This window comes from Candoia aspera, chromosome 1, assembly GCF_035149785.1.
Source record: "Candoia aspera isolate rCanAsp1 chromosome 1, rCanAsp1.hap2, whole genome shotgun sequence".
NCBI lineage: Eukaryota > Metazoa > Chordata > Lepidosauria > Squamata > Boidae > Candoia > Candoia aspera.
Window position 1 is genome coordinate 342,691,364 of NC_086153.1, and position 27,941 is coordinate 342,719,304.

Consider the following 27,941-nt stretch of genomic DNA (forward strand, 5'->3'; position numbering starts at 1 on the left):
CCATTTTTTCTGGCTTTTGGCACATGGACAGGCCATACTCGCATGCTTCCAAATACAGTAACTATTTGCAGCCTGGATGTTTATTACAAAGTTTATATTTGGCCTTAAAAAAAATTAAACAGCTAAACAGAAAGCAAATATTATCCTGAAGCATTAAATGCTCCATTTTGTGTTAATTTCTTTTCCTGGATTCTTTCTAGAGCAGAGAATACTTAGCCCAGTATCCTATTTCCAACTGCAGCCAGTTCGAAGTCTTTAAGCCCTGTTGCAAGCTTCCATGAAGTCTTAGGGGAAGAAGGGGCCTGGGGGGTCTTCTAGTCCAGCCCCCTGCCCAGGGCAGGAATCCTAGACCATAGCTGACAAGTGGCTGTCCAGCCTTTGCTTGCAACCCTTCAAGACTCCCGGGTGGGGAGGCGACCAACCCAACGCGGCTGTCGGGGATGCCCTCCCGTCGCTTTCCTACTCGCCCCCCACCCACACGTGCAAAGAGCGCCGCGCCGCGCCGGGCCGGTCGAGGGCGCCGCGCTCCTGCCCCGGACAGCCTCCGGCGGGGGCGTCAGCAGGGAGTCCACAGGCGGACCGGCCCCAACCCCTCCCTGCCCCTCCCGCCCGGCGAGCTGCAGCTGGGAGGGCGGCGGAGCGGGCTCGGGCGGCGGGGCAGGAAGCGGCGCCGGAGCCGCGTGGGAAGCGCCGGGCGCGTCCGCCCGCCTGACTCACGCCGCGGCCAGGAGGGAAGGCGGCGACCTCCTCGCCGCGGCCGGACCCGCTCGCCGCGCAGGTTAGGCGCGGGGCCCGAAGGCGAGCCCGCCCCCGGCCGGTCCCCGGAGCGGAGCCCAGCGCGGAGCAGCGCAGGCAAGTCGGGCGGGGCGCGGACGGGAGGGCGGGCGCGGACAGGGCTCCGGCGCAGCCCGGTCGCCGCTTGGCCCCCCTCGCCACCCCCACGGCCGGAGGGACTCTGCACATGCTCGGAAGCGGGGGATGGGGAAGCGGCGCTGGGACGCCTGCGGGGAAAGCAGGTCCTGGGGGAGGAAGCCACCCGAGGGCCTTTGCCCGGGATCCGAAAGATGGCCGGGGGCAGCTCCGGCGCTTTTCACTTCTCTGGAGGGAGTAAAAGGGCAGTCAAGCTGCTAGTCCTCCATGCGGGAAGGGGTGGTTCGGACACCTGTCGGCGTCTGGGAAGCCGGAGCGGGGGGGCACTGTGGGTGTCTCCCAACGTTACTCCTTCCTTCGGGACTCTCTTTCCTCTCTGGAGGCCGGAGAAGCCTAGTTCCTCGCGAGTAACCCGGCCAAATTCAGTGGGTGGCGCTGCAGTTGGGCGGGAGAGACTTGCGGGAAGGAGGCGCTTTGCAGCCAGCGAAAGCCTCTTTGGGAACCCGGCCCGGTCGGAGGGTGTGTAACCTGCCAGCCGGACAGCCGCCGGGCCGAGCAACTTAGCGGAACAAACCAGGATTTCCGAAGTGGGGGGTGGGGGGAAGACCTTTTTCGCTCCTCTTTGAGGTAACTATTGCAAATCCAGAGCCTGGCGGCACTTTCCAGCTCAGGCGTCTCAGGGCAAGGCTGTGGTTAGGCTGAATCAGACAGTTTCTGATTTATTGCCACCAGCGGCTAAAAAGGTCTGGTCCTCCGTTGTCGACAAGATGATTGTCTGACTCACAACTGTGGATATCCCCAAACTTGGAAGTGCTTTCCTGCATCCCATCATGGAAAGGAGGACGATGAAGTTCCATACTGCGCGCGCGCGCGCGTGTGTGTGTGTTGCTTTTCAGGCAACTGGCATTTCCCCCTCTGCGTTTCCTGCCTTTGTATGGCCTCCTGCCATCGCAGAAGGGCGCGGAGGTGCGGGGGGGGCGGCTGCCTCTGTCCTCCACCCACGGCCTTCCTCCGCCAGCAGTCGCCGGCTGCCTTCTTGTCCAGCGCAGCACCCTGTTCGGCCTGTTGGCCCAAGGAATTCGCTGCGGCTGCCGTCAGCTCTGCATCCGCAAGTTTGACATCAGCAGCTGCGCCGTCAGGCAGCCCCATCCCCACTCCAGCTGTTTTACGAGGCAGGGTCCCTTTGCACATCTGCAGCTGCTGCCTCCCCTGGTCCACCCGGCAGAGTCTTGGACAGGCAGGCGGTTCAGTCCTTGTGGCCAAAAGCGGTTGCCTAGGCCTTTTTCCAGGTCCATCCCAGCAACTCCCCCAGCTCCATGGATGTAGTTCTGCAGCATAAAAAAAAAGGAAGACTCCCTTCCTCTGCCAAGTGGACAATGCTGAGTAAATAGAGTCTAGATTGGAAGGGCCCTTGAGGCCATCCAGTCTAACCCCCTACTCAGTGCAGGAATCCTAATCCAAGTAGCCCGACAGATGGTTGTCCGGCCTACCATTGAACCCTCCAGTGTTCTTCCCATTGGGAGGTTTGACATTGAGCGTCCGCCCTGCTGCAACTTGAACCCACGGTTCATTGCACCACGCTCTGGAACGAGAGAAACCAGGTCCCGCCTTTGTTCTGTGTGAAACTTTTCCAGGTACCTGAAGAGGACAATCAGACCCCCTGGGCTCCTCAGCTCTGGGCCCCTTCCTGTCACCATCCTGGTGGTCCCTCTTTGAACAGGCCCCCTTTGCCTTCCCTTGGGCTGAGAACGAGAGCCAGGCCTCAAGTCCCGGGCAGGATCCGACCAGCAGAACAGAGGGGGGCTGAAACTTCACAAGATTTGGAAGTGATTCTTCCTTTGATCCAGCTTGGCCTTGGCCTCCTGTGTAGACTCGGTGATGCCGATGACTCATATTCAGCTGCTGATCAACCACAGCTCCCCGTCTTTTGTTCTCAGGGGAGTCCCACGGTGGGATCCAGAAAGTCAATGCGGTGATGGCAATGGGATTGAAGCTCTGTTCATTTGCTGTGACACACACACACAAGACGGATGGAGCTTCAATTGCACTGTTGCAGCCACCCTCTTGACCTTTTGGACCGCACCCTGCAGACAGCCCTGTCTCTGTGTTGCAAAAAGCCCTGCCTGAATTGTCATCAGGTGGTCAAAAGAGGGGCCAGGCCCCCGTTTTGCATGTGCTGTGTATACAATGTGTGCTTTTAAAAAGGGCGCAGCTTCAGTGGCACAGTCATAGCCACCGGCTTGATGTTTTTGACCCCTCCCCACTTGTACAGAGGCCCTGTTTGTCATCAAGAATCAAGCTAGACTGGGGACACACCATCTGGACACACCCTCCATCTCAGCCTCAATCTGAGGGCAAGCTGGGCTCCATCTCACTCATTTTTTTCCCTAGGGTGCAGCACTTCAAAGCACCGTAACCTGGCCTCATAAGATACTTGGGGGGGTGGGGAGCTGCCTTCTCCTGAATTTCTCCAGCTCTCAGATAACATTTTGGGACTGGGGAGAACATCTGGAAAATCAGGTCTACTAGAAGCATCCATGCAAGGGGAGTTTGGTTGCCAAAGGGCCAGCCAAGAAACAACTTTTCAGCTCTGACTTTCTTTCTCCCCAGGTTCCCACAACCCTCGGTGGCAGCTTGGCTTGGGGGGGCCCCGGAAGCAGAAATGGCCCAGGTGCCACACCTGGACCGCAGCTCTACAGGTAACAAGGAACTGTGGATGGTGAAGATTTCAAAAGAATAGTCCTGAGTATATTCAGAGTGGCTTTTCTTTGTCAGTGAAAGGCATAACCAAATCCGGCCCTAACTTTAGGAGGCTGGGTAGAACGGCCTCTGAACAGATGCACCAGCATTCTTTTTTTATAAGAGAGAGAGAGAGAGAAAGGAGGAGGAAGAGAAGAGTGAAAAATTAGCCACTGGGTTATCCTCTCCAAAAACTTGGAATCTAGCAATAATGGAGTGGGAAAGGTCCTTGGTGGACCTGTCCTGCCAAGGGGGGCTTTGCCAGCTGGCTTCGTCAGGGCTCAGCCAACAGCAAGGGAGGTGGGCAGGCATGTGCTGTAAAAAAGGGGGTGGGGCTTTGATTACATCTTGACTTTCTTGGCAAACCCCCTAGGCATCTGAACCCAAGCCTTCCATCATAGGGCATCATCCCAGAAGAATAAAGTATACAGCTTCCATGCATTTGTCTAAAGAACTGGTTGAAATAGGAGGCAAGTTTGGTCATCTGTGGGTCAGTTGGCTGTGGGAACCCAGCCCAGCCCTTGTCTCTGCAGGATGTGTGTTCTCACCTGGAGTCCTAAAATGGCACATTCATCTTGGCCATGCAGATTATGGGAATGCAGCCCTTTAGTCTGCTGGGGGACCCCAGTCCCTAAATCAGTCTTGGTCAGTGCTTGGTTCCTGCGTCTTTGGCACTTCTGAACCCAGGTGACCTGGGAGGCAGAAAGGAGCTGGTAACTCGAGGGGGAGGGAGCAGGGGGGGAAGGAGCTCCCAGGGGGGCCATCCGGAGTCCTCAGGACAACAGGGGTCTCCCCTCTGAGACATGAGATACAGGTGCCTCTGAGCATCCACACTGTCCCCTTTTGGCTTTCAGATTTGGCTCGCCCTCTCTTGCACCAGGATCCGGACGGGGGCAGGGAGAAGATGCCTTACTCAGTGGAGACCCCCTATGGTTTCCTGCTGGATCTAGATTTCCTCAAGTACGTGGACGACATTGAGAGGGGCCAAACCCTCCGGAGGCTGCCGCTGCATCGCAAAGTTAAGGGGTCCAAACAAGCCCCAAGCTTCTCCCCCAGTCAAGCGGGGGGCTGGGCCTCCACCGAGTCCCTCTCGTCCACGACCAGCGAGGATGGGAAGCCAGCCTCCCCACGGCCCCGAACCAGCTCCTCCGAGACCATGGAGCCCGCAAGCAAAGGGGTCTCCCTCCCGCCCTCTCCTGCGCCTACCGTCCAGCTCCCCCTGCCGCCTTCCCCCGACTCTGCAGTGGCGAGGGGCGCCCGGGTGGAGACAACCTTGCTGGAGACCAGCAGGAGGCTGGAAGAGGCGCAGCTTGGTCTGCTGACCGGGGCAGGGGCTGCAGCGGGGCTCAAGAGGACGGCCACTGAGACCTCCCGAGACGGCGTGCACCCCCCTCGCTCTGTTTCCCCTCTGGCAGGGGAGAGCCAGGCCGACCCCCCGCGGGCCAGCCTGCCCAATTCAGGGAGGAGCACCCCAGTTTCCACGGTGAGCCCTGCACACCTCCATCACGTCCGGGAGCAGATGGCCGCTGCCCTCAGGCAGCTGAAGGAGCTGGAGGAGCAGGTGAAGATGGTCCCCCTCCTGGAAGAAGAGATCTGCCGGCTGAAGCAAGAGAGGGAGCAGCTGGCAGCCAGCTTGGGGGGGAGGCCTGAAGGTGGGGAGCCCGGGGTCTTCCACTTCCCCCCGAGGCCTCCCCAAGGCAGGGCTGCCGGTCCAGACACAGCGCGGGCCCAGGGCCACCGGGAGGCCCGCCCTGAGAGTGAGGGTGACGGCGATGGCGAGCCAGCCAGAGGGAGGCCGAGGAAGATCGTGGAGCTGAAGAAACTGACTGAGAGGCTGTCTGGCTCGGAGAGGGCCAGGAAAAGCAGAGGAGGGACCCGCCCCCCAAAAGTGGAAGAGCCCGGCAAGAGGTCCATCGGCGTCGGGGAGGAGGTGGACATGAGCGAGGCCGTCTTCTACTACCGGAGCCAAAGGCCATGCCAAGAGGTAGCCGTGGGGTGCGAGACGGAGACCCACGACGCAGAGGTGTGGGTGATGGAGTCCTTCCTCGGGGTTTCCTCGGAGGCTGAGGAGGAAATACGGCTGCTGCAAGATGAGGTCCGGCACCAGCGCGAAGTGATCGCCATGCTGGAGGGGCACCTGAGAGAGGCCACTGAGGAGCTGGAGGAACTGCGGGTGGAGGTTTGTGCCCGCCGGCCAGGCGGCCTGGTCAGCAGGGCGACCCTGGCCTGTCCGGAGACAGCTGAAGCCTGTGTGGAGGCCATTCCACCCACTCGCTGCCAGGCCGTGGGCAGCCACGTCGCAACGGTGGAGGCGAGCGCCCAAAGCTCCCTGCCGGTGGTGCACGTAGGAGTCGGCTGCGACTTGCAGGAGAAGGTTTGCACAGAAGCAGGCTCCGCAACGGACTCACGACGGAGAGCCTTGCAGATCCAACCAGGGACAGAGCACAAAGGCCAGAAATGGCAAAACAAATCCACGGGAGCTACAGCTGATCGCGGCACAGCCAGGGAGGGGTCCGGGTCAGAAGATGCCAAGCCCGGGAAGCCAATAGGCGGCAGGGAGGGGACACCGGTCCAGCTGCCTTTGCAGACCACAGAGGGAGAACCGGATCCTGGGCCGTCTTCGTCCCCGGGAACGGGTGGGAAGGAAAGCCGTGAGCCAGACGTGGTGGAGGGGGCTGGTGAGTGCCACCTGTCGCACGCAGCACACAAAGGCCAAGCCGTCCAAGCCCCGTCCCACGTGAACTGAGGCTCTCTCAAGGCGCGCACTTTCACAACGTAGCTTGCAGACCTCTCCCGGTGCCCCTGAAGAGGCGGGGAAGCAGCTTTCCTCCCCACAGAGACCCCAGCCATTCCACACACACCCGGGCTCAGGAGAAGGGCCCCGCCTCCTATTAGGAGCCCCTTCCATGTGGGCCAGAGTGCCTCCGGCGTTACAGAAAAGCGCCTGGTGTGCTTCAGTGCACTCAGTGCAGTTCAGCACTTTGGCAGCACACCGCACGAGGGTGTGGGGGGAGGACAAGAAAGCTCCAGTGTGTCTGGCATCACTGCCCATACGGCCTCTGGGGGGTTTTCAGTCTGGCTCTGTTCGTGGCCACAACCCCTTGGGCACGCAGCCTCAGCGGGAGCCGCAGGAGAAGCCAACCTGTAACCGAGCCGAGGCAACCCTCGCGGGAGCCCTGCTAAGCTCAGAAGGAGCGCCCAGGATCTCCCAGGGGCCCATGGCTGGGGACCCCTGGACTGACCCCTTGTGGCCCCAAGTGCAGAGTCGCAGAGCCAGGAGGGAGTGTTTGGGCCGGGGATCCCAAACCGAAGCATCCCGGCACCGTTTGGAATCCAGTTACAAGGGGCCCAGTGTGGTGCCTCGTGCAAAGGCAATCCTGGGTGTCAGTCTTGGAGTTGGGAGGAGGACTAGCCCCCCTCCCCCTTTTCTCCTTGGGTGGCTGCAGCACCACAAGGATCCCCTGGGGCTTTGGGACAAACTCGGGGCCAAGGCCTCTCTGCCTGCAAGGCTTGCCCCCCCAGTCTCCACTCCAGAATAAAGGGGGGGGGAGTGGAATGGTGTCTTCTGTGGGGAGGCGGGCCATGCACCGCAGCTGCCTGCCCTCGGTCTCCTGGAAAGATGGCGAGCCTGTTTGGGGTAGTGGTGAAGGTGCTGGCCCAGGAGCCAGGAGAGGGTGAGCCCCAGCCCTGCCTTAGCCATGAAGCCGGCTGGGGGCTTTGGGCCAGTCCCCCCCTCCCCCTCCCTTGCAGGGCTGTTGGTGTGGGGAAAAGAGGAGGCAGGAGCATTATAGGTGCTGCCTCGAGTTTTATGAAATAACAGCAGGGTATAAAGCTGGTCATAACACAGTCACATCCTCATCCTGGAAGGCCCTCTCCCCCCCCCCCCCCGAGGCTGCTCCACCCAAGCCCACCCCCCTCTGCCCCTCCTTCCTTTGCAGGCGCCCTGAAGTCAATCATGAAGCGGCTGGACAGCCCGGCTGAGGCAGAGGCAGGGGGCCACGGGAAGAAGACCCTCCAGTTTGTGGGCCTCCTGAATGGCGAGTACGAACCGGTCATCTCTGGCGGGAGAAAAAGCCGGGACAGAGGGCGACTGCGTGGCCCCCTGCAGGGGGGGGGGAGATGGCTGTTGGTCCCGCTTCCCTCCTCCTCAGAAGCTCAGTTTCATGGGGGAGGGGGACTTGCTACCCGCTTGGCTCCATGTCCAGCACGTTAGCACTTCCGCCAAGAGGCAGGACGCGCATCCGGAACACAAGCCTGGGCCCTTCACGCGGGAGGCACCAGGGGAGTGAGATGGGGCAGAACCAAGCCTAGGAACACAGCTCTGCCCACAGCGGGGCACTTGGCAGCTGAACAGAGCCTCCCTGTTCGGGAGCAGTCACCTGTGTGAGAGCATTGGTGCGGGGAGGGGGCTTTGGCCTCCCTGCCCTGCTTGTGGGGCTCTGTGGGTCTTTTTGATGGGATGGGGGGCCCTAGACAGGTTTGGGGTAGCTTGATACCTGCCTGCTCAGCCCTCAGAAGTGATGGACTGGGGAGACAGCTGCCAGCCTGGGATCACATCTGGGGCCTTGGCAGGTAGGCAGGTACCTGAGGGCACTGGCCACTGGCACCTGGCGCTGGCTTTCCCCTGATGCCTTCTCTTGTGGCAGGTATGAGAGCACCTCTAGTGAGGAGGAAGAGGAGGAAGAGGAGGAGGAGGAGGGGTCCCCAGGGGAGGGGTCTCTCTGCAGCTCCTTCAGCGAGACAGTCAGCAGGTCCAGTGACTTGGAGGGTGTTGCCACCAGCCCTGATGTCAGCTGCAGCAGCGAGGATGACGAGGGGACCCCAGTCCCAGAGGCAGCACCGGACCACCCAAGGGCGAGCCCAGACCCCGAAGACGCCACCGGCCAGGAAGCAGCTGCTCCCCACATCAAGGAGAGGTGAGCGCATCTCCCACAGTGAAGGACCCCAGCCCCTTCCGGACCTTCCTTGCAGGGAGCGGCCTGGATTCTCCCCCACACACACACACACACACCACCCTCTGCGGTGCACGTGGGCTTTGACGTGGAAGGTGCAGCTTCAGTCCTCCCCCTTCCTAAACCACAGGTGTGTTCTCCTTCCGGCCTCAGTCCCTCCGTTCTGTGAAATGGGTGCATCAAACTGCAGGGGATGCTGCTGAGGCTGAATGCAGAGAAGTGGCCCGTGGGACACACGTCCTCCCTCAGTGCAGCTGTGCTTGGCTGGGCTGCTTCACAGGGCAGCCAGCCACTCCCCCGTCCCCACCCAGACCTCAGCAACTTTAAGATGTGTGGACTTCAACCCCCAGAATTCCCCAGCCAGCACGGGGAAACGTTCCCTGGGGCAACGAGATTCCCAAGGCACAACCAGCCAGCGGTGTTCACCTCCCCAACGCAGCCCTTTCAGCGTGGCAGCCCACCTTGGACTTCCCAAAATGCAGCCTCCCTGCTTCCGGATCAACGGGTTGTTGGGTGCGGCCGAGGGCATCGGGGCAGCCAGTCTGTTGTGGGGAGGGAGGCCGAAGGCGTTCTGGCTTTACCCACTGCTTAAACTCAGCCCCAGAACATCGGCATGCCGAACACCAAAACGAACAAATGAAAAGTCATAAACGGTGACTAAATCGTGAATTACGAGTTGAGCTGCATTAGCAAAGTCCTTAATATAAGTAAGTTATCAGGGAGAACCAGGGGTGTCTGCTGGAGCCAACAGTCACAGAGTTGCTAATTTTTTTGAGATGTGCACACACACCACGGTATCTCCTGGGGAGGAGACACAGGTGACACCTCCCTCAAATTAAGCTGAACATACCCAGGTTGGCAGTGGCCAAGAAGTAGCTTACAACTGGATGTTTTTTCGGCTTTCTGATATAATCAACCCCAGGGTTTCCTGGTGGTCTTCCATCCACATACTAGTCAAGTATGAGCCGGCTTAGCTAGATGCTCCAGTTCTTGAACCCCTCTTGCCTCAAGTCTGCATGCAGGGATACCGGCTTGCTGGTGGGAGTTTAGCCACTTACACATCACAAGGGCCTTGCGTAAAATCCAGCTGCCCGTTTCACAGCCAGTCCAGGGAGAAGTTGATCCTGTGCTGGGCCTGAAAGAGGTTCCCTCTTTGCCCGTCTCAGGTATCCCTAACAGCCTCTTTTTCCACCCAGGTAGCCCCCCTCCCCAGCAAGGGTCTGCACATTTTTACTCTCCCATCACTTTCCCATCCTCTGCATAAGGAGGTGGTTTGTGGCTGACCTGTAAAGAACGTTGGTTTCACCTGGAAACTGACCAGATGATAGAAGAGCTGGTTTGGACCCATTCCGTCGGAAGGGCTGCCTGGAAAAGCCGAATGAGGTCCTGATGTGCTTCCTGTCCCACTCTGGATATTTAATAATCTGAACTAAAATCTAGAGAGCAGTCTAGCGCATTGCAACCCTTGGCATCTCCAGAAAGCAGAATGGGAAGACACTAGCTTATAGGAGATCAGAAAACTGGAGGCCCCCCCTGTGGCTCCCCCAGAAAGCCAGAGGCTGCACTCAAGGGCCTTCTGGGGGTGCACTCAGGCAGGCAGCGAAGGCGCGTACTTGGAAGGTGCTGGCCCGAATCGGAGCCGTTAAGCTGGAAATGGAAACCACCTGGTTCTGCAAGCCCCTCTTGAGATCCCAGCCGCCAGCCATGCAGGACGGGATGCGTCTGCATCCCCCGAGGGGCCACTTGGCTGGCTGACCCTGATCGGCCTCCCCGCAGGTTTGAGCTGAGCCCTTGGATGAGAGAGGCCTGCCTGGCGGTGCGGACCCATCTGGGCCACAGCAGAGCGGCCCCAAAGAGCAAGGAGCTGGTGAGTAACAGCGGGAGCCGGCCCTTTGGGCACGTGGGAGGAGGAACAGCCAGGAGGCATTGGGTCTTTCCTCGGTGCCCAGCAGGAGCTAGGTGGCCTCCCGTGCGTCACAGCATCATTCATCTGCTTCCCCCGGTTTTCATACTGGTCGTCCTAGGATTGCTTTGCCCACAAACTTGGCTGGCCAACCCAGGCGTGCAGGGGGTTTCTGGCCCATGAGACCCCCTCTCGATCCCCAGCCTCTGGGCCCGAACAGGGCCCCAGAAGCCAAAACCCCCGCCCAGGTCTCCCATGCCTCAGACAGAGGAGGGGGCCAGCAAAGTGGGGGCCGAGGGGTCACACCATCACTTCCCCTCCGGTTTCCAGCTCTCCAGCACCGGCCTGGTCCTGCAGGAGTGGTTCCGGGTGTCCAGCCAGAAGGCCTCCCGGGCCAGCAAGGTAGCGAAGTACCTGCGGGCTTTTGCCGAACTCTCCCCAGGACTGCTGGCACATATCATCAACCTCTCTGACGGCAACGGGAACATGGCGCTCCACTACAGCGTCTCCCACTCCAACTTCGACATTGTCCGGCTCCTGCTAGACACAGGTGACGGGGCGACGCTGGCACGTTCATGGGGCTTGGGGAGGAGGGGAGAGAACCCTGGTTCTTCGGGCCACGGCCGGGCGGTCTGGGCCCTGCTGGGGGCGGGGCAGCAATGGCCCACCCAGCATCCCTCGCAAAGCAGGATCCTGCAGAGCGTCCCTGAGAGGACCCTCCAGCCCCTCTTTGAAGTTCTCTCCGGTTCATATGGCAGCCTGTGGTCTGAGTCACCGGCTTAAGGGAGTTGTGGAAACAGCTACAGGGAGACTCTGCCCACCCTCTGCTCTGCTTCATCCCCTCCCCCGGCAGTATTTTGGGTGCCTATTTTCTCAGAGAGGTAGAGGAGAACCTTAGTGGCGGATGGGGAGCAGCCAAGCCCAGTTCGTACACCTTCTTTTCTATTCAAAGCAGCTTTTGTTTTTTGAAAAACCAGGAGGACTGGAACCTTGCTTTGTTAGGACCATAGCCAGCTGAGCTGAGTCATGTGCTTTGCACCCAGAAGGTTCCAGGCCAGGTTTGCAACTTCTCCAGCCAGTATTGCTTATTATTCATGCATCTTTTTTCTAGCCCAACTCACTGAAGTTCTCAGGTCCAAGATGACAAATTTACTTAGGAGAGTAAAACCAATGTAACACAGAGGAGCAGCACAGGAAGGATGGGAGGAGCAGACATTAAATCTATCGATGCCCATACAGGGCTAGGAAGGAGGGGGCCGTTGTCTTTCCCTGGGGCTGCATAAGGGGCTGGTGGGGGGGCAGAGGTGTCACCCTGGGGACAGCATTCCCCAGGCAGTGCCTAAGGCAGAGAGGGCCCTCCTCCTCCAATCTGCCCTGCGTGTGGCTCTCCAAAGGCAAGTGCACAAAATCAGCCCCACGTTTTGGATTGGCCCCTAAATGGACTGGAACAGATGACTCCCAACAGCCCCTTTTCGCCAGCCTGGCCTGGACAGACCATTCCCAGTTAGTTTGGCGGCATCTCTGCCTTCCTCACCTTTGTGCCCACCTGTTGGGTCACTGAGACAAGGCAGCCCACTCGGGATTGGGGGTGGCTTGCGCTCCCTCGTGTCCTCACCACTGATTTCTCCCCCCACCACAAGGCGTCTGCCACGTCAACCACCAGAACAAGGCAGGCTATACGGCCCTGATGTTGGCCGCGCTGGCGACGATGGAGCGGGAAGATGACATGGCCGTGGTCCGGCATCTCTTTGACATGGGCAATGTCAACGCCAAGGCCAGCCAAGTAGGCACCTTGGGCGGGGGGTGATGCAGCTCACCCCTCCCTCTGGGGCTGGACAGTGGCTCATTGGGAAGAAAGCAAGCAGGGGTGCTCCGGGCATGCTCAGAAGCACTCTCTGGAAACAAAGTCCGCCTGTGCTTTTTCACTGGGGTTGCAGGCTGGCCAGACGGCACTGATGCTCGCGGTCAGCCACGGAAGGCGAGAGATGGTGGAAGCACTGCTGGCCTGCGGGGCAGACGTCAACCTGCAGGACGAGGAGGGCTCTACTGCGCTCATGTGCGCCTGTGAGCACGGACGGGTAGAAACCGTGCAGCTGCTTTTGACTCAGCCAGCCTGCAACACGTCCATTGTGGATCACGTAAGTCGCTGTCCCAGAAATGTCGCGTCTAGTTGGGCCCATCCAAGCTTCTAGTCCTCAGTATTGCAATATACCCAAATGAGGCTCCCCCAAACCTAACAAACTCAATAAATGTTGCCTTCCTCTCTTACCCTCCAAACTGCTGGTCTTTGAGCAAGCAGCACGTGTAACAGTGGCGTTTATCTTGGGCCCTTCTCTTCCTGCCAATTTGGAGCCTAATTTCGTGATTTTTTAAAAAGTTTTTAAAAAATAAAACAAGCTGCATGACAGGGAAAGTGCCCGATGGATCGTTTTTGTAAAAAGCAGATTTCCTAAGTTTTCTACATCGCATTTTGGGTTTGTTTGCTTTTTGTCTCCTAATTTTCTTTCCAAAATCGTTTTGGTATTAATTCCAAAGCTGAACTCTTACAAAAGGACTCCTTGCTGGTTTCTCCCCTTTAAGATCTGGGAACTGAGTTTGCTGCAGATTTTGGTGCATTCCCTGCTGGCCACGGTGCTATTTCATGCTCCCTGATTCCACAGCAAACTCTCATGTGACGCAAATGTAGTTGTTTCAAGAGCCCCTTTTAACCTGCTTCTATCCTGCCTGTGGGCAAAACCTTGCAGCAAAGACCCCACAGCCACGATCCAGCCCAGCACTCCACCTCGCCAAGCACAATCTGGGAAGGAAATGATAATCACCTCAAATGCCTGAAGGTCATTAAAACTGTAGACATTCCAAATTTGAGATTCAAATATTAAACAGCAGAATCAGGAAAATTAATTTTTTTAGCATTTTCACAGGAGTTTATTGATGGAGGATCAGATGAACAGAGGCAACCCAAACTATCTCTGGGCTGTTTGATTCAGTTTTAAGCAAGTAGCTCTCCTTTCACCAATTCTAATTGTCTTGAGTTTCTTTGGAGGCATTGTGGGAGGGAAGCTGTGCTAGTCTAGAATAGTAAACATTAGAAGGGGTCCGATAATACCTTTTCTAATTCACAAAATATTACTACAGGTAGTCCTTCACTTGTCACAATTGGGACTGGAACTCTAAGTGAGGTGCTTAAGCGAGTCACGCCCAATTTTAAGACCTTTTTTTGGCCGTCGTTAAGTGAATCATGTGGAGTTAAGCAAATCCGGCTTCCCCCATTGACTTAGCTTGTTGGAAGCTGGCTGGGAAGGTTATAAACGGCAATCACGTGACTCTGGAACGCTGCCAACAGTCTTAAGAGCTAGGACTGGTCGTAAGTCATTTTTTTCAGTGCCATTGTAACTTTGAATGGTCGCTAAATGAATGGTCGTAAGTTGAGGACCACCTGTATGAGGCAGCAGCTTTTGTGAGCTGCAGCTATCTTCACCAGATCACTAGAGCAGCTTTAGCAGCAACTGACGAAAGCATCTGCCATTAATAAAATCTGCAAGTTGGAGAAGACGCTACCAGGCTCCTCTTGATTTTTTTGAGATGTGGGACTTAAAAGGGCTGCTCCTGGCAGTCCAACAGCCGCTGGACTTCTCTGAAACTCTTACAGGACGGGAACGATGCCGCAGCCATCGCCTTGGAGGGCGGACATCACGACATCGCGGCTCTGATATCCGCCCACCGCACGCAGTCGGCAGTCGGGTGAGTGCGCCCCCTTTGCCCAGTGCCCACCCCCCAACCAGCCAGCGCAGGGGGCCTCTCTTCGTTTGCCTGGGACTAAGATCTGTCAGCAGGAAGAGGTCAGCATTTCGGTTTCAGCCTGCGCAGGGAAACAAAGGCCAGGTTTCCACAACAGACACAAGCGGGCGAGCACTCAGCCCCAGCTTATTTCTGGCAGGGCATGATCGCACAGACCAGGTCAAAGGCTGCTGTCTTGGGGAACGCAAACTCCCACCTGCCTCCTCCGGTCTTGCTGAGTTACTTAACTGAACGCATTTATAGAGCTTCCTGGCATCCGCGGTCTCTTCCCCGTCGGCTGGACGACCTGCAGCCATCAGGGCTCACAAGGTGTATCTGTGGCTGCCAGGCCTTGCCCATGAGCTTTGCCACAGAGGCTTTGCTCTTCCAGGCAGGGCACTCTCACCCTTCCTCAGGCAGCCTTTTGGGATGAAAACCCACCCAAAGCTGACTGGGGGAGGGGCTGCACCGACTGGGCTTGCATAGCAAGCCACCCCCTCTTTGGCCTGATTTGCTGGAATCCAGTCTGAGCAAAGACAAGCTCAGTGAAAAGCACGAGGAACAGGACAGCAAGGGCAGGCTCTGGGGCAGCGCCCTCCCTTGCTCCAAAGAGGGAAGGCTCCCAGCACCCCGGCTTTTGCTCCAGTCTACCCAGAGCAACCTGAACGACGCTGAAAGGCGACCAGCCCACTCTCGCTGCTGGGACGCTTCTGCTTGCTGGTACTCAGACCAGTGGCCTACACAGCCAGGGTTCAGGGCGGGGGCTGAGTTCCCATGGAGTTTAGCACAATCACCTCTGCCTGGAGACACCCACCTCTGTCAGGCAGACACAGCATTTGCGAGCAGGCCATCAGCTGAGCTGCCAGAACGCAGGAGGCTTGTCAAAAAACGCCCTCCCCTCCTCCACGCCCATGTCTTTTCTGCCAACAGAAGGGTGGGCTATTCTTGGCAACGGGAAGGCCGGCTCAGGAGTACTGGGAGCAGAACGCCACGTACACCCCTGCGAGGAAAGGTTTCCTTTGCCAGGGGGCGGGGGGCAGAGGGGGGAGCAAACCCTGAATGCCATCCCTTCCAGCTCAAGACGCAGGGGGGACACTAACCAGCCTGCAAAAACTCCCTAAGACAGGGAAGGCCTTTACAATTCAAAGAGGGAGCGGGGTCTGCAGTCTCTTCAGCAATTGCTTTCGTTCATTTTCACAGGCCGGGACTGTGACCGTATTCAGCCACGATCACAGGCCGCTCCAGTGCTCGAATCGCCCTGTCTGCAGCTGCCTCCCCGGCCAGAAGGACGTGCGACCAAAGAGAGAAGCCCAGGAGATCCTGCCTGCACCACCACGCGCCCCTGCCGCTGGGAAGCTGTCTGGGTGAGGCTCCTGCCGGGCCCGTTCTACTATTGTCAGCCACCTAGCGAACCTGACGCCCTCTCCCAGCATCCTCAGTTCCACCAACAGGAAGTGATCAGGGAAAAGCTATGACCTGTCTTTATTGTAGAAAAGACTCACCGCGTGTCATTTTCTGCACATGGACAGAACCTGTACGGCCAGGGCGGGGGCAAAGACCTCTCCCCGGCAAGCGTCCTGCCCGACAAACCCCCAACTGTAATAAAAAATAGCAAGAGGGCGGAGTGCTCGATGAAGCCTAGACGCCACCTATCCGAAGCTTTATCTCGCTAGAATAAAGTCCCGTAACACTTGACTCCTCTGTGTCACAATTCCAGAGCAAAATTTGGAAGGAAGAGAGCAGGACTGTGCCTGCTGCACATTCCAGAGAACTCACCACAGGCTGTTTTCCATAAAGTATTAAGATTCACATTGGTGCTGGGTCTTATTTTTAAGGATGACCCCAGCCTCGCCAAGACTATTCATGCTCACATTAACAGAGCAAAGAGAGGGGTGCTCACTGTGACAATTTTCGAATGAACCAGGCCGGAGTGTGGTGAAAGTCAAAACTTGCTCCACTGGGGTAATTCTCGGCAGAATGGGTGACAAGGTGACCGCCGTAAGCCCACGTTCACACGATTCTGCCATTTCAAATGGAAACTTTGCAACTTACAGAGGCCAAATTCGCACCCTACCACAGAAGGCCTCAACTTTTACCCCAAAGTGCACCACCTATCTGCGTGCGCACACAACCCCAGCCCTTCCACCAGAGAGACCCACCGAGCAAGACACAATTTGTAAAGATCTGATGTCCCACAAGCACACGCTGCTGGTACAAGCAGCAGTCCACGCCTTCCCAGACTGGTGCCTCTAGATGTGTTGGCAGCCCCAGAGGCTGTAAGCCAGCACTTCCGGAGAGCACCTGGTTGGAGAGGGCAGCGCTACCTGAATGTGTCAAAATGAGGAGTGATCTAGCAGCACCCTCTCCAGCTAATAAATGTTATTAAAAGGTAGAAGTTTTTGTGAGTCTATGCCTTTTAATAACATGTTAGTCAGAAAAGGCACCACCAAATGATTTTTTGGTGCTGTAGACTAATGTGGTCTGAAGGTGCCAGTGTCTCAACAGATCCTGCCCCATCAAGGCCCAGGAAACGCCCCAGCTTTCAGAAGGAGAAACTTGGGAAGTGCCACGCTCTGGGCAGGGAAATGCCACACAAAGGAACGAGTAATTCTGTGTCAAGCTTAGACGTCTGATGTAGCCCCACAGTCAGAGGCCTCTTTCAGCCATCATCAGGAGGTGGATCAAATGTAGAGTTGCAAATCACCCCAAGGATCATCTAGTTTAACCCTCCGCACTAAGCCACCCACGCCACCCTAGAGAGGCAGAGATGAAGAACCCACAACCCTGCAGAGAGGCTGTTCTTCTGCTGAACATACTTTAACATCAGCAAGCTTTTCCTCATGGTTAAACACAACTTAGGTAACAGCAATTTACCCGTTATTTCTGGGGTCATGGAAGAGTTCCTGAGCACCATTCCCTTCACTTCCAAAGGAGGAGGGGTAGCCAAAGTAGGTCAGAAGGGACTCTCCCTGTTTTGGGGGAGAATAAAAGGGGGGGGGCTTTACTTTCAGACTTGCAAGATTCTGCTAATGTAAATAAAGGTAGAGCTAGTGCTCCTGGGTGTGCTTCCAGCCTGGACTACCTCGCAAGGCTGGCATCAATCTTGCAAGTCTCTTCCCCTCTTCCTAAGAGAGGGAGAAAATCACCCCTGGAGTTTAAGGAATGGCCTCCAATCCCCCGGGGACCCCACTGTACGCCAAGCACCCAGTTGCAGCGTTGTTGCAACACCAGCAGCAGATGTACAAGGGACCCATTTGCGGAATTCCGCCATACAACTAACACAACAGCTGGGAGAGAATCTGCCTCAGCCCAGAGCAGCACAGCAATCCAGGCTCTTCCTCCTCTCTCCCAAGGGCGTTCCCACGCACCGTTCTGCCCAGAGCCTTTCAGCGAGGTGGCGAACTCCCCAGGAGATCCAGCCCGGGGCCACGGAGAGGGGAGGGCTGGGCTGGGCTGGGCTGGGCGGGGAAGAACCTGGCGGGCGAGCGGCAGAAAGCAGCCAAAGGCATGCTGACCCGCAAGCCTGTCCTCGCCCGCATCCCCTGGCGGGACCCTCGCCACTTCCCGCCGGGGCGGCCGCTGCCACCGATGCGCCCCCCTGCTCTGCGCCCCTTGCGGCACCTCGAGTCCGCTCTCATCCCGCCTCCCTGGGACGGGATCCGGCCTCCCGCGAGTCGCCTGACCGCGGCTCCCCTCGCCCCCAGCCTCGCCGCTGGGAGGCTCCCAGAGTCCCCCGGCCAGGCTCCCCGCGCAGCGAGGGAGAGCCAAGGCCCGCCACGCCCCCGCCAGTCAGGAAGCGCCGCTCGCAGCACCGGGCACGGAGCCAAAGCCTTTATTTTAACGCATCCGGCGGCTCGTCGCGCAGTGTCGGCTCCGTCCGTCCGTCAGGCAGGCAGGCAGGCGGGCAGGCGGGAAGCGGCCCTCCGGCGCCCTGCGGGGAAGAGGCGGTCACGCCGGGCCAGGCCGGGCCGGGCCTTCCCTCCCGGCCCCGATCCCCGCTCACCGGCTCAGCGCAGCCGGCGGGCCTCGCGCTCCGACTCCAGCAGCGTCAGGACGTCCCCCTCGCGGACGGGGCCCTTCACGTTGCGGATGATGGAGCGGCTGGTGTCGTCCATGAACTCCACGCGCACCTGCGGGGAGAGGCGTCACGCGGCTGGCCAGACTGCCGCTGCGGCTGGAGGCTCGACCACCCCACCCCGGAGCCCCCGCCCCTCCGCCGCGGCGCCCACCTGGGTGCACTGTCCCTGCGAGCCGGTCCGGCCCAGCACCTTGGTCACTCGGGCCAGCTTGATGGGCTGCACGCGGCTGGTGTCCATGGCTGTGGCGGCGGAAGCGGAAGAGGAGGATCCCCGCGCCCGGCCCGCGCCTTTATATAGGCTCGGCAGGAACCCTCGCGAGAGGACGGCCGTCCCGTCCCCGCCCAGGGCGGACCTCGCTCCCGGCAGGCCCCGCGCGGGAGACCTCCTTTACCTTCTTTGCAGGCGGCGCTCCCTTCGCCTCGCTCGCTCGCTCGGCCCCGCCCCTCCCGGCTCCGGGCTGCCCTTCTGCGCACGGCTGCAGGGGGCAGCAGAGAGACGGGGCCCGCCGTGGAACCCTGCGCCCAGGTTATCCCAGGGCCTCCAGTCTTATTTTTTTATTATTTTATTTTATTAATTTCAGCCAACACACGGCCTCGATCCTGGAGGCTTTACTTATTTATTTTTTTATTTATTTACATGTATTGCATTTATTACATTTATTGCAATGGCCAGCTTCCTTGAAATGAACATTAATGAATGAATGTAAATGAACATACACATTTACTACATTTTCTTGTATTACATTTATTGCAATGAACTCTGGGCAGCTTCCTCGCAAGCAATTGCATCACAATAAAAGCGGTGCACTATTCGGGAAAAAACCGAAGCGAGAGAATGCAGGGAGAGTTTTGTTTCACTAAACGGTATTCCTAAGCCCCACCCCCAGGAGCTGATCCTGAGACCGCTACTCACAACACAAAAATGTAAAATTGAGAAAAAGCGTAAAGCAAACAAGACCCCCTTCAGCAAAGGATCGTTACCTTGTCGTGGTGCTGGAGCTTGAGCACCTCAATGATGCCATGAGCTAAACCGTGAAGGGCCACCCAAGACGGGAAGGTCATGACAGAGAGGTCAGACTAAATGCGATCCCTGGGGAAGGTAATGGCAACCCACCCCAGTATTCTTGCCGTGAAAACTAAATGGATCAGTACAACCAGAGATATGTCAGTATACCATCGGAAGATGAGACCCCCAGGTCGGAAGATGGTCAAAATGCTACTGGGGAGGAACAGAGGATGAGCTCAACTAGCCCCAGACGTGATGACGCAGCTGGCTCAAAGCCGAAAGGACGGCTAGCGGCCAACGGTGCTGCTGGTGGTGAACGGAGAATCCGATGTTCTGAGGATCAACAAACCATTGGAACCTGGAATGTAAGATCTATGAGCCAGGCCAAATTGGGTGTGGTTATTGGTGAGATGTCAAGATTAAAGATAGACATTTTGGGCATCAGTGAACTGAAATGGACTGGAATGGGCCACTTCACATCAAATGACCACCAGATCTACTACTGTGGACAAGACAACCACAGAAGAAATGGAGTAGCCTTCATAATTAATAGTAAAGTGGCTAAAGCAGTGCTTGGATACAATCCAAAAAATGACAGAATGATCTCAATTCGAATTCAGGGCAAGCCATCTAACATCACAGTGATCCAAATATACGCCCCAACCACAAATGCTGAAGAAGCTGAAGTAGAGCAGTTCTATGAGGATCTGCAGCACCTACTGGACGACACGCCTAAAAGAGATGTTATTTTCATCACAGGAGACTGGAATGCTAAGGTGGGCAGTCAAATGACACCTGGAATTACAGGTAAGCATGGCCTGGGAGAACAAAACGAAGCAGGACATAGGCTGATAGAATTTTGCCAAGACAACTCACTCTGCGTAACAAACACTCTCTTCCAACAACCTAAGAGACGGCTTTATACATGGACTTCACCAGATGGACAACAACGAAATCAGATTGACTACATCCTTTGCAGCCAAAGGTGGCGGACATCTGTACAGTCGGTAAAAACAAGACCTGGAGCTGACTGTAGTTCAGATCACGAACTTCTTCTTGCACAATTTAGGATCAGACTAAAGAGATTAGGGAAGACCCACAGATCAGCTAGATATGAGCTCACTAATATTCCTAAGGAATATGCAGTGGAGGTGAAGAATCGATTTAAGGGACTGGAATTAGTAGATAGGGTCCCGGAAGAACTCTGGACAGAAGTTGGCAGCATTGTTCAGGAGGCGGCTACAAAATACATCCCAAAGAAAGAGAAAACCAAGAAGGCAAAATGGCTGTCTGCTGAGACACTAGAAGTAGCCCAAGAAAGAAGGAAAGCAAAAGGCAACAGTGATAGGGGGAGATATGCCCAATTAAAGGCAAAATTCCAGAGGTTAGCCAGAAGAGATAAGGAATTATTTTTAAACAAGCAATGCGCGGAACTGGAAGAAGACAATAGAATAGGAAGGACAAGAGACCTCTTCCAGAAAATTAGAAACATCAGAGGTAAATTCCAGGCCAAAATGGGTATGATCAAAAACAAAGATGGCAAGGACCTAACAGAAGAAGAAGAGATCAAGAAAAGGTGGCAAGAATATACAGAAGACCTGTATACGAAGGATAACAATATTGGGGATAGCTTTGACGGTGTGGTCAGGGAGCTAGAGCCAGACATCCTGAAGAGGGAGGTTGAGTGGGCCTTAAGAAGCATTGCTAATAACAAGGCAGCAGGAGATGACGGCATCCCAGCTGAACTGTTCAAAATCTTGCAAGATGATGCTGTCAAGGTAATGCATGCTATATGCCAGCAAATTTGGAAAACACAAGAATGGCCATCAGATTGGAAAAAATCAACTTATATCCCCATACCAAAAAGGGCAACACTAAAGAATGTTCAAGCTATCGAACAGTGGCACTCATTTCACATGCCAGTAAGGTAATGCTCAAGATCCTGCAAGGTAGACTTCAGCAGTTCATGGAGCGAGAATTGCCAGATGTACAAGCTGGGTTTAGAAAAGGCAGAGGAACTAGAGACCAAATTGCCAATATCCGCCGGATAATGGAAAAAGCCAGGGAGTTTCAGAAAAACATCTATTTCTGTTTTATTGACTATTCTAAAGCCTTTGACTGTGTGGACCATAACAAATTGTGGCAAGTTCTTAGCGGTATGGGGATACCAAGTCATCTTGTATGCCTCCTGAAGAATCTGTATAACGACCAAGTAGCAACAGTAAGAACAGACCACGGAACAACGGACTGGTTTAAGATTGGGAAAGGAGTACGGCAGGGCTGTATCCTCTCACCCTACCTATTCAACTTGTATGCAGAACACATCATGCGACAAGCTGGTCTTGAGGAATCCAAGGCTGGAGTTAAAATCTCTGGAAGAAACATTAACAATCTCAGATATGCAGATGATACCACTTTGATGGCTGAAAGTGAAGAGGAACTGAGGAGCCTTATGATGAAGGTGAAAGAAGAAAGTGCAAAAGCTGGCTTGCAGCTAAATCTCAAAAAAACCAAAATTATGGCAACCAGCTTGATTGATAAGTGGCAAATAGAGGGAGAAAATGTAGAGGCAGTGAAAGACTTTGTATTTCTAGGTGCGAAGATTACTGCAGATGCTGACTGCAGTCAGGAAATCAGAAGACGCTTAATCCTTGGGAGAAGAGCAATGACCAATCTCGATAAAATAGTTAAGAGCAGAGACATCACACTGACAACAAAGGTCCGCATAGTTAAAGCAATGGTGTTCCCCGTAGTAACATATGGCTGCGAGAGCTGGACCATAAGGAAGGCTGAGCGAAGGAAGATCGATGCTTTTGAACTGTGGTGTTGGAGGAAAATCCTGAGAGTGCCTTGGACTGCAAGAAGATCAAACCAGTCCATCCTCCAGGAAATAAAGCCAGACTGCTCACTGGAGGGAGTGATATGAAAGGCAAAACTGAAATACTTTGGCCACATAATGAGAAGACAGGACACCCTGGAGAAGATGCTGATGCTAGGGAGAGTGGAGGGCAAAAGGAAGAGGGGCCGACCAAGGGCAAGGTGGACGGATGACATTCTAGAGGTGACGGACTTGTCCCTGGGGGAGCTGGGGGTGTTGACGACCGACAGGAAGCTCTGGCGTGGGCTGGTCCATGAAGTCACGAAGAGTCGGAAGCGACCAAACGAATAAACAACAACAAACAAGACCCCATAGTCGCCAGATGGAACAAGAGTGGAAAAATGCTTGCTCCCAAGGCCCGGGGGAAGAGTTTCCACTTTTTTCCTCTTTCACCTCTTTTTTATAGTCTTAGAAGCGTGCCTGGGAAGGAGGCTGATAGGTCAGAACTGAGCGAAGGCTAGAAACGCTCCTGCCCAGGAAAAGGCAGTCAGGAATGGTCACTGCTGTGGAATGTTGGAAATTGGCAAGGCTGTGGGCACAGATGATACAACTGAAGAAGCATTAAACCAGTGTTTCTCAACTTCAGCAGTTGTGAGATGTGTGGACATCAAGTCCCAGAATTCCCCAGGTTAGGGAATTCTGGGAGTTGAAGTCCATACATCTCACATTTGCTGAGGTTGAGAAACACTAGTATAGGAAACAGTGTTGGTACAAACTACATTTCGCTACACTTTCTTCTCTCTCCCGCTTAATTCTTTGGGGTTCCTCTTTCCTTTTCCATTACTGCGCTTTGGACGACGTTGCTCGCCGCCGCAGCGAAGGGCAGGCGGGATCAGAGAGGAGGAAAGAATGACTTCCCTCTTCCCAGCATGCGCCACGCGAGGGCGCGCAGGCTCTTCCGCCCTTCTCCCCGGCATGCCGCGCGACCCCGCCTATCAGGGACGGGCCTGGCGCCCTCAGCCCGGCCGCCCCTCTTCCCGGCGTACCCCGCGGACCGCGCAACCTTCAGCCAAGATGGCGTCGGCCACAGGCATCGTCCGCTTTATCCGCAACTGGCTGTCCGGGGTAAGGGCGAGCGGGCGCACCGGCCGGAGTCCCCGCCGCCGCCGCGGAGGGCCGAGAGACGCCCGCCGGCTCGCGAGGCGTATTCCGACCGACCCCTGAGAGCGGGGCGGGGCCTCGCTCCTTAGCCCCGCCCTTTCCGAGCGCGCGCGCGCGCGGTCTTCTGGGCTTGGTAGTTCCCGGGCCCTTTCGCGCGGCAAAGGCAGGTGGTCTTTCAGCTGGACCCTTAGAACGGAGTTTCCCAACCTCGGCTGCTTTAAGATGTGTGGACTTCAACTCCCAGAATTCCGCAGGCTGGAGAATTCTGGGAGTTGAAGTCCAGACATCTTAAAGTTCCTGAGGTTGGGAAACAGGTGTAGAAGGGCTGGTGTAACCCCCGTTTATGTAGTTAAATGCTTCTGGATGGTGTGCTGAGCCACTCTGCAAAGTTAGTCTCTCCCAAATTCAGGGACCAAGTTTTTATCCGCTCCATGCCCAACTCGGGGTGCCTGAGTTTCTAGGCCACAAGACCTGGGAACTGGACGTTTGGAAGAAAGGTGTGTGTCCCCAGAGTGACGGCTTTATGCCTTTAACGCCTATTCTGTAATGAAGGACCGGTGCCCGGGTCTTGTGTTTCGGTCTTCCCACCCTGGCTGTTTATGGGGTTTTACTTATCTGGAAGCCCCTGTGGGAGTTTTTTCAGGCTGGGGAGCAGGATTAAGCATGCTTTACACCAAAATATTAGCATTCTTAGGTTGAGCACGCGCCTGCCTTCATTCTCACAAGTGAACAGCTGTTAGGAATGTTGTGGCTTCCGACGAGTGGCTTCTCTCTCTCTCTCTCTCTCTCTCTCTCAACAGCGAGATCTGCAAGCTAAACTGCAGCTGCGCTACACGGAGATCTCGAAGAGGTAATTCTGTGCATGGCATTAGAGAAAACGCTAGGCTTCAGCCCGGGTTCCAGCTAAGCGTATGGATTGGCCAGTGCCTCTGAAGAAGAGTGTCCTTTCTGCTTTAAACAGTTTATAGTCCTGGTGGCTTTTGCCCAAAATCCTTTGCACAATTGGAACCAAAGAGAATTTTTGTCCCCGGGGTGTGTGTGTGTGTGAAATTGTCCTTCCCCTTCTTTGATCAGCCCTTCCAGGAAGGGGGAACACTCCATGTGAGACTCCCAGTTCTCTCTCTCTCTGTGTCATGTACATCTCTCTCTCAGGGGAAGAAATTCTAGATACTGGTTTGTAAGGCCAGCAGGAACGGGTGCATTGTTTGTTTGTTTGTTTGTTTGTTTATCAAATTTGTCACCGCCCATCTCCTCCAAACGGAGGGACTCTGGGCAGTTTACAGCACAGAATAAATATACAATAAGAACTCAAATAAAAACACAGTAAAATTCCAATAAAATCCCATTAAAAACCAAAACAATTTCTTAACTACCCCAGCTCATAAAATCCAGATGGCTGTGATCTCTTCAACCATCATGTAGGAGGGGCACTTCAAGGCACCAGCCAACCCCAAGTGTGTCGATCCTCCTCCCTGCCCCAAGCCCGGTGGCAGAGCCAGGTCTTCAATTCCCTCCAGAAGGCCAGGAGTGATGGGGCTAATCTCACCTCCGGGGGCAGGATGTTCCAAAGGGCGGGCGCTACTGCCGAGAAGGCCCACCTCCTGGAGCCCGCCAGAGGGAATTCTCTTATCGACGGGGTCCCCAGCATGCCCTCTCTGCATGAGCGGGTGGGACGGGCTGATGATGTGGGGAAGAGGTGGTCCCTCAGGTAACCCGGTCCCATGCCATGTAGGGCTTTAAAGGTGATGATCAACACCTTGAATTGGACCCGGAAGCAGACGGGCACCCAATGCAGCTCACGTAGCAAAGGTGTTATGTGCGCCTTTCTGGGTGTTGTGTGTGCCCTTCTTGTTAATTAAATGGTGCCATATTTATTTATTCATTCTATGTTGCCACCCATCTCACATTCATGACTCTGGGCAGCTTACAGTTAAAACATAAACAGTGCCAAAACATCAAAAACTACGACAGCCACACAAACAGTACAAACGTTAAAATCAATTCAACAGTCAAAAGCCGTACAATATAATCACAGCCTTTCAGGAGTGGTACAGCCGTTTTATGGGCTCCACACCACTCTCTGATGGCAAAGCCAGGTCTTTGGGCCCTTCCGAAAGGCCATCAAGGTCAGGGCCCGCCATAATAGACATACAGCTTTCATAAGACTTGGAAGATCATTGTATGCTTTGGGCGCACCCCCCACCCCCGCAGCACAGCTTCCACTCAGCTCAAGGCTAGAGATCTGCTTTGCCTGAGAAAGTCCCAGCCCTGATCGCTGGCACCTCCTGATAGTGTTGGGGGAGCTCCCTGGCACAAACAGCGGTTAGCTGTGCTTGTTTTGAGTCTGACCAAGACACCTTTTGGGCCCCCTCCTTGGAAGTCCCTTTTGTGACCCCTGCAGTATTGTCCACATACAATAAGGATGCGGAGCGGCCTTGGGAGGGAGGATGTGGCCTCTTGCTTCTAGCCTCTCGGGCCAGGGCGTTTCTTCAAGAGGTTCTTGTCTTTGTGGATTTTCCGTTTTGGCTTCTTATGAGCATCTCTTTCCGATTCCTCACTCGTAGGACACAGCCACCGCCCCGCCTCCCTCTTGGCCCCAGCCACAGGCTTGCAGACAACTACTACTGCACGCGAGATGGGCGCCGAGAGGCATTTCCTCCTGTTGTCCTCATGTCAGCCCAGAAAAAGTTGGCCCCCGGAGCGGAAGCTGGAAGGTATGGTCCCTCTGGTGACACCTGCTGAGATCTGATGGACTTCTGAGCTCGGCCTTTTTTGCAAAAGAGCCCTCCTCCTGGAAAGTTCCTCCCGTGGGAAGCTTCAGGCAGAGCTGAGCTAAACAGCCACGGAGCTGCTGTTGTTGTTTCCAGCTTCTGAACAATGGCCTGGCTGGCTGAACTGCCAAAGCGCTTGATATTTTAGCATTTTCAAAGAGTTCTGAGAGCTGAAGCCTGTTACACAGAAACGTGCTTGTTGATGTTTAAAGTCCCTATTTCCCCCAAGCTCCTGAACTGAACAAGTCTCCAAGCTGGGCTTGATTCCCAGAGGCTGTGAGGTTTCTCTTCTCACAAGGCGGCATTCAGACCTTTTGGGCGGAAAAGATTTTTGCTTCCTCTCCTGCAGGCAAGGCTTCGTTCACTGGAAGCAGGGGGGACGCCTCTTGAACCCCTTTTTCTTGCCCTGATGGGCTCCTGGGGAATGGGGGTGTGAGGGGAACAGATCCCTCTCCCAGAGGCTTCCATAATTAGAGATTGAATTGCCCAGCCTGCCTTGCACATGCTTCATATTTCCTTGGAAAGCTTGATCAAGCAGGCCTGACTTGAAAGCCATTTTTATGTGGTACAGGGACATCAGCAACTTCTTAAAAGGACGGGAAGAGCCGTGTATCAGATTCAAAAATCAGGAGTCTGGTAGCACCTTCTCCAACTCACAAATGTTATGAAAGGGCAGCAGCTTTGTGAAAAGATGCTGCCAAACTTCTGATGGCCAGGATACCCATGAATCAACCGAAAGTTACCCCTCTTCCTTCCACCCCTCCCAGGAACCATCCCCCAGCCTGGTAACCTCAGAATACAACTCCCATCATCCCCAGCAAAGATGCCCATTGTCCTGGCAGGGAATTGCAGACACCCGTTTACGGCCTTCCTCCGTGAGACAACCTAACGTGCAGCTCTCCCGTTTCTGACCCGCAGCTCGGACTCTTCCGTCACAACGATGGCGAAGTTCCCGGTGACGCCCGGGGACCCCCCTCGGAAATGGGAGCTGTCGAAGGATGAGCCCTACTTGTGAAGCCACCGCCGCAGTGCACAGGCAGGGCTGCCGCAGAGCAGCCGGTCCGGTCTCGGCTTCTGCGGCGGGTGGGGCGGGACAAGCAGTGGCCTGGATATGTGCAGCCACAAGGACTTTTTTCTCCTGGGCTATTTAAATAAATGCAGTCCCTCATGTGACTCAAGTTCTCAAGTTGTACAGGGTCTTAGGGGCTTGTTGGGCTGGGAAAAGAAATGAGGAACACACATTGGACCTACTAACTCAGATGCAGTCAGAATAAATGAAGGCACAAACTTTGGTTAAGAGAGTAATTAAATAAATATATTTTCCATGTGTGTGTCTCAACGCATTCAGCTGATCTACCAAAGTATTTGGGGGTCTGGGAGGGGGCGTTGACAAATGTGATGGATAATGGTCCTGACAAAAGCAGACAAAATATCAATACAGCAAACTGGTCGTAAACGTGAAGAGGTGCAGATGGATCGGATTAAAACTCCCACCCGCAAAGGCCAACTGGAGACTTCTAAAAAGCTCCCGGAGCTGCATCGCGGGAGGAAAGCAGCCAAGATTGGGGCGGCAGCCGGTAGCCCCCTTCCCGACTGACCGTTTTCACCGCGCGGCAGAAGCCTCCGCAGCTGCCGCTCACGAAAGCCGGCCCCCGGGGTGGCCGGCAAAGCCGCTCCCGGCCGCCGCCTGATCTTCCGCCGCAAGGCCCAAAGCGGCGGCACCGGCATTTCGCGGCAGACTGCCCCGAGCGCAGCCGGCGCGGCGGGCGGCAGGGTCGCCCTCCCGGACTCCCCGACCAGCGGCCGGAGCGCGAGCCTCCCGCGGCCCAGGCAGCGCCGGGCGCCGAGTCCACGGCCGCCGCCCGG

General features: G+C 55.8%; 3 protein-coding genes across 3 annotated transcripts; 2 read left to right on the forward strand and 1 right to left on the reverse strand.

Moving 5' to 3' along the window:
* The first annotated feature begins 3,418 nt into the window (after nt 1-3,418).
* KANK3 (KN motif and ankyrin repeat domains 3) lies at nt 3,419-16,052 on the forward strand. The gene is made up of 10 exons (XM_063289606.1): nt 3,419-3,569; nt 4,464-6,287; nt 7,548-7,817; nt 8,138-8,525; nt 10,338-10,428; nt 10,795-11,014; nt 12,105-12,247; nt 12,402-12,602; nt 14,114-14,205; nt 15,442-16,052. The coding sequence occupies exons 1-10, from the start codon at nt 3,533-3,535 to the stop codon at nt 15,452-15,454; spliced, it is 3,279 nt and encodes a 1,092-aa protein (XP_063145676.1). The 5' UTR covers nt 3,419-3,532; the 3' UTR covers nt 15,455-16,052.
* A 2,005-nt stretch (nt 16,053-18,057) lies between these two features.
* Nucleotides 18,058-18,621, reverse strand: RPS28 (ribosomal protein S28). The gene is made up of 3 exons (XM_063294391.1): nt 18,471-18,621; nt 18,245-18,371; nt 18,058-18,172 (listed from the first exon to the last, which is right to left on the reverse strand). Exons 1-2 carry the CDS (start codon nt 18,555-18,557, stop codon nt 18,249-18,251), a joined length of 210 nt encoding a protein of 69 aa, XP_063150461.1. The 5' UTR covers nt 18,558-18,621; the 3' UTR covers nt 18,058-18,172; nt 18,245-18,248.
* Nucleotides 18,622-23,138: 4,517 nt separating this feature from the next.
* On the forward strand, nt 23,139-27,367 carry NDUFA7 (NADH:ubiquinone oxidoreductase subunit A7). The gene is made up of 4 exons (XM_063291005.1): nt 23,139-23,268; nt 24,105-24,154; nt 25,869-26,018; nt 26,994-27,367. Exons 1-4 carry the CDS (start codon nt 23,218-23,220, stop codon nt 27,088-27,090), a joined length of 348 nt encoding a protein of 115 aa, XP_063147075.1. The 5' UTR covers nt 23,139-23,217; the 3' UTR covers nt 27,091-27,367.
* The last annotated feature ends 574 nt before the right edge of the window (nt 27,368-27,941 follow it).